Source organism: Hydra viridissima, unplaced genomic scaffold, assembly GCF_058129835.1.
Source record: "Hydra viridissima isolate aposymbiotic clone 2 unplaced genomic scaffold, HvirCarnegie_v1 scaffold_14, whole genome shotgun sequence".
Lineage (NCBI taxonomy): Eukaryota > Metazoa > Cnidaria > Hydrozoa > Anthoathecata > Hydridae > Hydra > Hydra viridissima.
The window spans coordinates 6,642,868-6,653,803 of record NW_028324313.1 but is presented as its reverse complement, the minus strand read 5'-3'; the positions used below and the strand labels follow the sequence as shown (position 1 = coordinate 6,653,803).

At 29.2% G+C, this 10,936-nt stretch overlaps 1 protein-coding gene across 1 annotated transcript; it reads left to right on the top strand.

Moving 5' to 3' along the window:
• The first annotated feature begins 6,829 nt into the window (after positions 1-6,829).
• LOC145181568 (uncharacterized) lies at positions 6,830-9,287 on the top strand. The gene is made up of 3 exons (XM_090071705.1): positions 6,830-7,337; positions 7,754-7,951; positions 8,275-9,287. The coding sequence occupies exons 1-3, from the start codon at positions 7,003-7,005 to the stop codon at positions 9,140-9,142; spliced, it is 1,401 nt and encodes a 466-aa protein (XP_089927831.1). The 5' UTR covers positions 6,830-7,002; the 3' UTR covers positions 9,143-9,287.
• The last annotated feature ends 1,649 nt before the right edge of the window (positions 9,288-10,936 follow it).

Here is a 10,936-nt window from a genome sequence, read left to right as displayed (position 1 = left end):
CGCGAATAGTATAATAATAATATAAATATGTTGATTGCAATATTTAGACATTCATTTAACAAACAATTTTGGATGTTTGAAATAATATTATCGATAGATTTATTGTTATTATTATTATTATTATTATTATTATTATTATTATTATTATTATTATTATTATTATTATTATTATTATTATTATTATTATTACTATTATTATTATTATTATTATCATTATTATCATTATTATTATTATTATTATTATTATTATTATTATTATTATTATTATTATTATTAATATTATTATTATTATTATTATTATTATTATTATTATTATTATTATTATTATTATTATTATTATTATTATTATTATTATTATTATTATTATTATTATTATTATTATTAGTATTATTATTATTATTATTATTATTATTATTATTATTATTATTATTATTATTATTATTATTATTATTATTATTATTATTATTATTATTAGTATTATTATTATTATTATTATTATTATTATTATTATTATTATTATTATTATTATTATTATTATTATTATTATTATTATTATTATTATTATTATTATTATTATTATTATTAGTATTATTAGTATTATTATTAGTATTATTACTATTAGTATTATTATCGATAGATATTTATGATCTACATTTATTTATAAGTATATATGCCATAAATTATAATGTTATGTTATGCAAACGTTTAATTTTATTTTTTTAAAATAATGTTAAATTGGATGCAAGCACTAAGCAAACAATACAAACTGAAGCAATTTTATGACGCGATCATGGTGACTATTGGTTATGAATAGCAGAATAGTACCGTTGTTGAATAATTTTGAATCAAATATAGTGTAATAATAGTTTTTTGTTTAAAAATATTTTGAAATTCAAACCTGTTTTTTAAATTGTTTTTGTAAAAATTTAAAAAGTCACACCAAATAATCATGTGCCTAATGCATCTTATTACTCTTAAGCTAATCTTGTTAAGCAGCAAATTTTGTAAATAATATGTTATGGTAAATGAAAAAATGAGTCACTTTTTTGATAAAAAACAAATAAGAAATTGCCATTTTTTTAAATAAAAAAAGTACTTTTAATTATGTGAAAATTACCCTTCAATTAGTTAAGAAAATTGGCAGTGTAAGGAAAAAAATGTCTGGTTCCAAGATAGGTTTGCCCAATTAAAACCCATAAAAACCCCATGTTATGGGTTTTAATTGGGTAATCTTTCTGGTGAAAAGGTCTGATGTTAAAACAAATCACACTTTGTTGTCCTATTTAGTTTTTCCCTGGTTTTCAGCATACTGCGAGCCATTCTGGTTATTCGAATTATCGAAAAACTAATTTTAGGCGCCAAGTACTAAATGGCTTCTTAACACTTTCGCTGCCAACTACGAGTATACTCGTAGTAAGTTGGCGTCATTTATTTGCCAACTACGAGAATACTCGTAGTAGGCCGGCGTCATGAGTTTGCCAACTACGAGAATACTCGTAGTTATACTAACTTATTTCAAATAATATTTATGCACGACTGGCTTTGTCTGTTCTTTTTTTTTTTTTTTTCTTAACTTCACACTTGGTTTCAGAAAATATTATATTCAAATTTTTATTTTAAAAATTCAGGGAATCTAATTTAAATGCGGATAAATACAGAAATAGCTTAAAACAGATAAAAATGAAACATTGATATTTATTTAATTTTATTTTATGAAAATTTAAGTGTAAACCTCTTCTTTTGAATGATACATTCTGAAACATTCGTCAATACATAGCGGAGGTCTATTTTCACAAACAGCACATTCATATCGTGTTTCTTTACGTTTTATTTTAGAGCAGACTCGACATGGTTTGGTTGGAAATTTTTTCTTTTCATTCGGTGGTATTGAAGACAAGTAGTGGAAGCTATTATTGGTGATTCGAGGCACAATTTCATTCAAACGTTTACCCAATAAGGAAATTGTGTGATCTACCCCATATTTGCTGTTTAGACAGTAAGCATTAAACAAAAAAGTATCAAAGAGATGAAGTGCTACTTTTTTATATCATCTGATTGTCTTTCTTAGGCAATCATAATATGATACCATTTGTTCCGCCCTATCTACTCCTGACATATATTGATTGTAATCTTTGATAATGTTGGGTTTCATTTTCTTCTCTCCTCTCCTGTTTGTCACTTCAATCATTTGCAACGAATGCAAGTTGCTAATCAATAGCACGTCTCTTTTGTCTTTCCATTTAGCAACCACTACACCCTCTCTGCTTCTGCTTATAACGTCTCCCTGTTTTAGTTTTGCTTTTGTACACTCTTTTGGATTTGACTTTCGATCAGTTCTTAAAGTACCACAAATATGTGTTTTTTGATTTATCATGTGCTTTGTTAATTCAAAGGAATTGTAAAAGCTATCGGTGTACAGGTGATAACCTTTTCCCAGAAATTTTTCCATTAAATCTAAAACAATAGCTTCCGTTTGACCCAATAAATGTTTATCGAGAGTTGTCTCGCCAGAGTAGATTTTTACTTTTAGTACATTACCATCTGATTCACAAAGCTCATAGAACTTGATACCATACTTATGTCTTTTATTTTTCACATACTGCCTGAATACAAGACGTCCCTTCCAAAGCATCATTGACTCATCGATTGATATATTTTTATTAGGACAGTAGATGTTATCCATTGCATTATTTAAGTGATCGAGAAGTCCAATAATTTTACACAAGCGTCCACTACCCGAATCTTCATTGTTAATAAAATGCCAAAACCGTAGTATTAGTTGGAATTTATTTCGTGACATTATTCTAGAAAATAAGGGAAATCTATAGAGACTGTTCTTAGACCAATAGTGTTCTAAAGATGGCATTTTGACACACCCCATATGAAGAAGAACTCTAAGGAACTGCCGCATATCTTCTGAATTTATTGGTTTCCAATCTTTAAAACGTGAGCTTCTTCTGAGGGGACGCTGCTTATTTATTTCTTGCGTTGCGTAGCGATTAGTTTCAACTACCATAGTATCTATAAGCTCTTCTGTAACAAATAGTCTAAAGAAATCTAATGGTTTCTTGCTCTCCATGTTTATCTTCAAACCAGGATCCGCAGAAAATTGAATTTGTTTTACAATATTCGGCTCATCTTTCAATTGGTTTGAATTTCTAGATGGACCACCCGTTGTTCTAGCTCTTTTCGGCGGCATTAAAAAATCCTCTGCAGTGGCTGCTAGATGAACGCCTGTGTACTGATTGTCATCACTTTCTTCAGCGTTATTATCTTCAGAACTTGATTCTGATGCAGTCAAGCTCGAAGACGTAGTAGTATAAGCGAAAAATGAATCCGAATCTTCAATATCATTATCTTCACTATCCTCACAGTCTTCCATAATCATATGTGCTGATCCAATAGTGGAATATCTGTGTTGAGCTAATAGGAGATAGATAAATTTATAAATTATCAATTTATAAAAAAGAAATTACTCATCTATAAAACACATTAATTAGTATACTGTGTAAAAAATTCGAAGTGCACACAAAAATGTTTTTTAATGTATTAAAAAACATCTTATTGTGTACTTCAAATTTTTTTTCACATTTTCAATAACATACAGTATAATGTAGTTGTCAAATATATTTTAGCTTCTAGTCTAAAAAACACAACAATTTACAATTAAGAAAACAAAATATAAATTACCTTTTTTACTCATGATAACTGCCAATGTGCATGTGCATGTGCAAAAAAATTGAAACACTATTTATAATAATAATGCATAAAATAAGCTACATTGCTACACCTTTTCAAGATGTAAGTGAGAACTTGAAAGTTGTAATTAAGAAATGTAAGATGTAATTGAGAAATACAAAATGTAATTTAAAAGTCGCAATATGTAATTTAGAACATGGAAGATGTAATTGAGAAACGAAAGATGTAATTGAGAAGATGAAAGTTGTAATTGAGAAAAGCTTATAATATATGTTTCAAATTACATATTGCGATTACTTATTTACATGTTGGGTTTCTCAGTTACATTTTAAAATTTCTTAATTACATGTTGTGTTTCTTAATTACATTTTGCGACTTCTAAATTACCTGTTGTATTTCTCAATTACATCTTACGTTTCTTAATTACAACTTTCAAGCTCTCAATTACATCTTGAAAAGATGTAGTCACCGCAATGAGTTATACTCATTACAGTGTTACGAGTACTTCGGCACTGGAGAAAAAAATTCCTTCGCCATTGCCAAACTACGAGTATACTTGTAGTGCTTTTTTTTTGTCAGTTATATTCAGAATAAATAATAGTATAGAACTATTTCAGATTAAAAATATTTTTTTTATTGAAATGTTGATATCTGGCCTTGGCAATGAGAATGAAACCACGCAAAACAGCCTCGGCAAAAATTAATCATTGCAGACATTATGGCTCGGCAAAGAAATAACGCGTAGTTAAAAATAGCTCGGCAGCGAACGCGTTAATGTAACAACAAACCAAGCGGCAGTTATCTAAACGTTATTGTTTGTTTGTAAGATGCGGCTCCGTTTAACAAGAGGGATTAAATAATCTACAAGGTCAGATTAAATATTTAAGCATAAAAATATATAATGATCTCATTGCTTCATTGAAGTTGAATCTCAGTTAACAAAAGAAATGATAAGCTCGCCAATATATTCAATTACACTTCATGCAGCTAAAGATATTGTTAGGTTTCCATGCACTTATGGACCAGGCTGCGTTATTCATATCGAATATAAAATATATAAAAGACGAAAATATACCCTCTAGTAAATGACAAGACGTAGCTAATACAACGAAGGTTGTTTACTATTGGGTTCAAAAACTTACAACAGATATTGAGTCACAGTTCATGTTCATTGTGTTGCTCATAATCTATATCAAGCAGTTAACGATGCTGTAAAATATTGAGGTGTATACGTTTTTTAATTCTTGTGACGTTCAAAAAACTGAATCCAACGCATTATTTAGGATGATTTTTTTACTTTAAAAAAACACTATCGAGAACTTTCGTTAACTTTTAAAGCAGGGGAGAGAAATGAAGCTGCCGCTAAAAAAAGAAAAATTTGAAAACTACAACTTCATTAGGTTATCATCTTGGGCTACAGACCAACTTAGAGAGCAAAATAAATAATTAAGTTGTGCTTTATTTAAATCATACATTCCGTTTACTAAAGATTAAATCTAGGGTTTTTAAGGGATCTGTTTAAACAAAGAAACACTTTTTTCTGAAAGCTATACTTCAGAATTGGCTCTATTAAAAAAATAACTTGTTTTACCTTTGCAGAATGGGACTTAGGCCCCGGCGATTATGGCAATAGATTTATTTGTATTGATAAATTGCTTTTTGAAAATCTTAAGAGAGAGGCTCCATATTGGAATTTAAATTTAAAGTTTTTACCGGCGTTTCTAAAGCCTTTCAGAACGTAGGTCTTTTTTGAACGTTTCCGATTGTAGGTGCTTCTGATACATATTAAGCAATTAAGTTGAAAACAATTTGTTTGAAATTGATACTTAAGAAAAAATTCAATTTTTTTTTTCGGTAAAGGACTATCAAAAACACTCTTCAGATGCTCATAAAAATATTTAACTTTATGATCGTCTTTATTCAGAGTTTTTCCAATAACGTACTCTTAAAGCCTTTTTTTCTGGTAAGGGTCAACTTTAGCGTCGTAAATCTCGAAAGAAAAAAAGAATTAAAAACTGCACTGCAAATACCATCTTAATATTGGTATAAAAATCAAAAAAAAAATGAAGGAAGGAAATATTACATTGACAATACAAATGTTATTAAACAAATTTATTTGCTAAAATAAAAAGTTACTTAAATAGTTAACAATTGTTTAAAAGTTACTTAAATAGTTAATAATTTCAATAATTGTTTCATTTAATTTTAACTGAGCGTCCTTCCTTTTTCTTTGTTTTTTTGGTAAATGTTCTTTTAAATCTCGTTTTTTAAGTTAGCTCCTTCAAAAGCAAGTCATCACAATTTTTGATGAGGTTCAACAGAAACCTTCAACCTTCAACAGAAACTCTTTTTGAGAATACTTTGATACTATTTTTTTATTTGCAAGCTCAATTATGATTTGTCTGCAATATGTATCTAGGCACCTATTAGTGGAAAACAATGTGTTCAATATACAATATGAATGGAGGTGGCGTTGAAAATGCATAGAACTTTAGTCATTTGGCTCTGAAAACTCTGCTTTTGCTATTGTACATGTGGTGCTTTTTACACAGAAAAACTGTAATTGACAAGTGCAACTTTATGAGAGAAACTGTTGACCAGTATTTAGTTGAATATTTACAACAGCTTGGAGGCAAAGATGAGAATGATGAAGCAAATATTTTCACCGGAAATATCGTCTTGGTCAATGGCGGCTGGGTCATTGGGTTTTTTGGAGCCATAGTGCAATAGTCGGGACGCTGCTGTCTTATAGAAGTGCCTGATAGACAGCGAGAAACACTGCTATTTATAACAACGCAGGACCAGTGGACCACATTTTCGTCAAGTTTCTATGACGACAAAGAATTGGCGGACAAAGAATTGGCGAAAACAAGTATGCCAAAATGATATACTTTATTTATTGAATTGCAGCACTCTTTTTTTGAGTTTTTATGGTAAAATTTGATTAAAATTGAAAACTAGATTTTTTATTGATTAAAATAGCAAACTAGATTTTATATTGTTTAGTTTATTATTTTAACAAAAAATAACAATTTAAGTAACTTATTAATTTATTATAATAGACAATTTTTTAAAAACGTTTACTTCGTTAAACATATTTTTCCGACGGAATTTTTTTTATTTTTTTTATCAATTTCGGATATTAAAGCTTGTGTCAGCTTTACGTTTTGCGGTGTAATGGTTACTTTTTTTCTTCTTTGGAGATTTACGACGGTAGTTAATTAACCCTTACCTTTTTTTTTGTTACTTAAATCAACGTTTTTAAAATCCAGCTTTTGAGTAAGACAAAATCCATTTAAAATTATGTACAGTGTAATGTCTTCCGCAACAAATCAAGGAAGCGCAACAACGCATAGCAATACAATTGTATCCAAAACATCCCAAGTAATGTATTCACAAATAATCTTTTTGTTGATTGCTATTTTTGTTTTATCTAGTGCTGTTATATACAAAAATTTCTGCGAATGGTCAGCTTCTGCTATTCAATGCAAAGTAAAGAAGAGTCAATATTTATTACCAAGAAATGAAAACTGTGATCCATTTAGTAAAAACAGTTGCGACATAAATGATTTAATTGATAATAAAATTGCATCATGTAAACCGTATTTAGATGGTTTTATGAATAATCCAGACCTAAGGTAAATCTTGTCTGGTTAACTATTTTATTGATAAAAATATGTTTGGGATTAGAATTTAATTACATTTAAATTAATAGCAGCGTCATAGTTTTTTTGCTTTGAAATAATCTAAAAAGTTGGACACGGAGTTGGGAAAGTCACGCTACTCACTAAAAATCTCCATAAATATGAGAAAATCTACTCTTATTTTGCCATGATATTAAAACTAGTCTAACAAATTTTTAGGAAAATGTCTTTTATTTTAACGTAATTGTCTTAAAAATCATACTTCGTTTCTTTTTTAATTTATGTTAAAAATCAAAGATAGCTTCCTTTTAAATAACCAAAGTTATAATAAGAAATGGTATAAACATAATTTTAATTAAGTTGGCCTTTTAATCCCGTAAACGAAAGTCATATAAATATCTTTTTCATAGATGTTTTCCTCAAATTGCTGCTCCCACAAATGTATATATGCAACGAATTATTGCTACTAGTGAAGGAAATCCTAGTTGTCTTCCAGTGAAGTACAAGATGAAGTTTATCTGTGGTGAACGAGGCACTAGATGTGTGTGTGACACTGGCGATTTTAAAAAAACATTGCCAGTAAATAGATGGTCTCAACACCAATGCAGGTCTTTCTTAACTATTACAACTATTTATTATTATTACTATAATAATAATAATAATCATCATCATCATCATCATCATCATCATCATCATCATCATCATCATCATCATCATCATCATCATCATCATCATCATCATCATCATCATCATCATCATCATCATTATTATTATTATTATTATTATTATTATTATTATTATTATTATTATTATTATTATTATTATTATTATTAGTTGTAAGTTATATGTAAAAATCGGTTTTAAATAAATTCAAAAAAATTCAAATTTTAAAAAGTAGTCTTCATACGAATAAAGTTATATTTAAATTCAGGTGTCAGTGGTTTATCGACTACTGCTCAATTAGTGGTGTTTGCTCTAATGGTTCTAAATGCACAACTACAGGATCAAATATACTTTGTGCAGGTGGAACAGTCAACCAATGCACTATTAACCCAGACTTGTGCGAAAACATAAATTCTTATTGCGTGGAGTTAGATGATAAAGCAGAAACAAAATGGGACGTAGGCCCCGGCAAAGAAGGCAATGGATTTCTTTGTATTGACAAATTGCTTTTTGAAAATCTTAACAGAGAGGCTCCATATTGCAATTTAAATCTGACTAATAGCGTTGTACAAGGAGATAACTTTCGTGTACCCTTGGACGGCCCAGACTATTGTTGCTATGCTCACTTGGTTTGTGTGAAAAAAGGAGACAAGCTAGGTGGATTTTTGTTAAAACCAAGGCCTTGTTACTGTCTCTCAGAGTTTAAAAAATGTCTTTCATCTATAAGAAGCAATAACCGTTTAAAAAATCTAGCTGATTCATTAATTACACTACTTAATAAAATTGTCGATTGCACATTTGATGATACCGGGAAATGTAATCCAAAAGTTCCATCTACTTGTGAAAAAGGTGATCTTATAGATCCCAAAATTGCTCATTGTAAAATCAACTGTCTTACCGGTCCTATGCTGCCTATTGAGATTCGTTCGTGTCGAATTCGTAGGTGCACTCCACCAAATAATATAAATGGAGCACGAGTTATTGATGTTCCTTTTTACTTGGAAAGCTCTCGTTGCGACTTCGTTGAAAATCTTCCTATTGAATGCGGGTACGAAAATACTAGATGCGTTTGTGACGGCCTTCCACCTGGAAGTGCATTTACAGATGGATGCAGATGTCAGTATTGGCCGCCATGAGTTTTTTCTGGACGTAAAACGCATGAAGTTCTTTAAATTCTAAATACTAGTAAATGATAAAAAAAATATTACAAGTATTAAATCCAAGAATGTGAAGTTGAAGATAAGTTTTAGATGATTGTTGAAGCAAAAACTTTTAAAAATATTTAGAGTGTTTTTAGAAAACAGCAAAAAGTAAACGCAAGTATTTTTATTTCGGATAAGATTGTTATTCGAAATAAAACTAACTGCGTTTGTTCCAAAATTGTTTTGCTTTCAGCCGAATACCTTTTTCAAAACCACCATGTATCTTAGGTCGTAGGTCTAGCTTTAAAAATGTTATTGCTTTTCCTTCCTTTCTGTACTAAGGTTCATTTCCTTGTAGCCAACTTAAAGAAACTCACTCTTAATTTTGGGCTCCAAAAAAAAAAAAATGTGTTTTGGTGAGAAAAATTATCAACCGGTTTTATACTGAAACACAATTTCTGGTTTCAAAACCGGTTTTCTGGCGCAAAGAAAACCGGTTTTTGAGATCATTTTCAAAATCTTAAATTTCAGCCCATTTTGGCAACAAAATTGCCGAAATTTTGTTCTTTAAATATAGCTTCACTGAAAGCTAATAAAGCTGAATCAATTTTTATTATGTAAACAAACATTTTAAAGTGATAAAATCTTGTAATTATATCATGACCAATTTTGAAGACGTTTTGGTTTACATAGAAAATTAGAAGTTCGGATTTTAATTAAATGAAGAAGATGATATCTCTAATAATGACAGTCACACACCCTCAAGTGAACATTCTTATTGAAGAGTTGGACCAAATTCAATTTTTTAACACTTCTAACCATTAATTCATTTTTTAAAAATAAAATCTTCGTTTTTAGGTTTATTTAACAACAGTAAGTACTGCAAAAAGCCTTTTCTACGCTCTGTTTGCTACTAAGATAAGAACTAGATTAAATGAACTAGTTGTTTCTTTTTGCAAGCTTTGAATTTCTTTTGCGTTGATTAACAAGGTTGTCACAAATTTCGATTGCAACTTTTCTCCAAATGGTATCTAGTTCTTATTTCAGGCTACTTATTGAACTTATTCGGACTTAATAGGTTCAAGTTCAATACGTACCCAAACTCAATTAAATTCAACTGAATTTGATTCTGGTGGTCAAACTGGCCGAGGGATTCAAGTTGTTTCATATTTTCCCATCTAAATTTACGCTGTGCAAGCTGTGTGGACAGGAGTCAATACTTGTTAAAACTGCTACCATTTTCGATCAATCAGCATATATGCTGAGGGAAACTTGCAGTTCTTAGTGTCCATGTGGATGTGCTAATTTTTTAAAATTTGATCTGTAAAGATATTACACAAACCTACTTTATTAAAATTAAAGCAGCTCTAAATATCAATACCACAACCGCCATTTTGCAACCTTGGTACTACAAAGAAAGTTCAATACTTTTCAAATTTAAATCTTTTTAACAAGAGCTTTGCTTTTCTTGTTTTTTAATTGCTTCCATTTTTCCATAAACCAAGTAAATTTATCCTTAACCACCTTAATCTCGTGAGCCTTAACCATCTTAATCTTTGACCTTTATCATTGAATTTCATTAATGTTAAATGTTTCTAACTAAAATTTAAAAAACAAGAGTGCTTTAAGGTTTTAGTAAGTTCATGAGTCTACATAATGTAAGTTCAACTTAACATTACAATACTGTTCAAAAGTTTAGCATACATTAGATTTAAGTTGCGTTTTTTTTAAAAAAAATGAAATGAAGGTAAAAAACAAAAAATTCAAGGTTTTTTAAAAAACGAAACA

Excerpts from the sequence above, each read along its gene's own strand:
- LOC145181568 (XM_090071705.1), top strand. The coding sequence starts at position 7,003 with ATGTACAGTGTAATGTCTTCCGCAACAAATCAAGGAAGCGCAACAACG. Across the intron at positions 7,338-7,753 it reads ATGAATAATCCAGACCTAAG|ATGTTTTCCTCAAATTGCTG; the intron begins GTAAATCTTGTC and ends TCTTTTTCATAG. Across the intron at positions 7,952-8,274 it reads TGGTCTCAACACCAATGCAG|GTGTCAGTGGTTTATCGACT; the intron begins GTCTTTCTTAAC and ends ATTTAAATTCAG.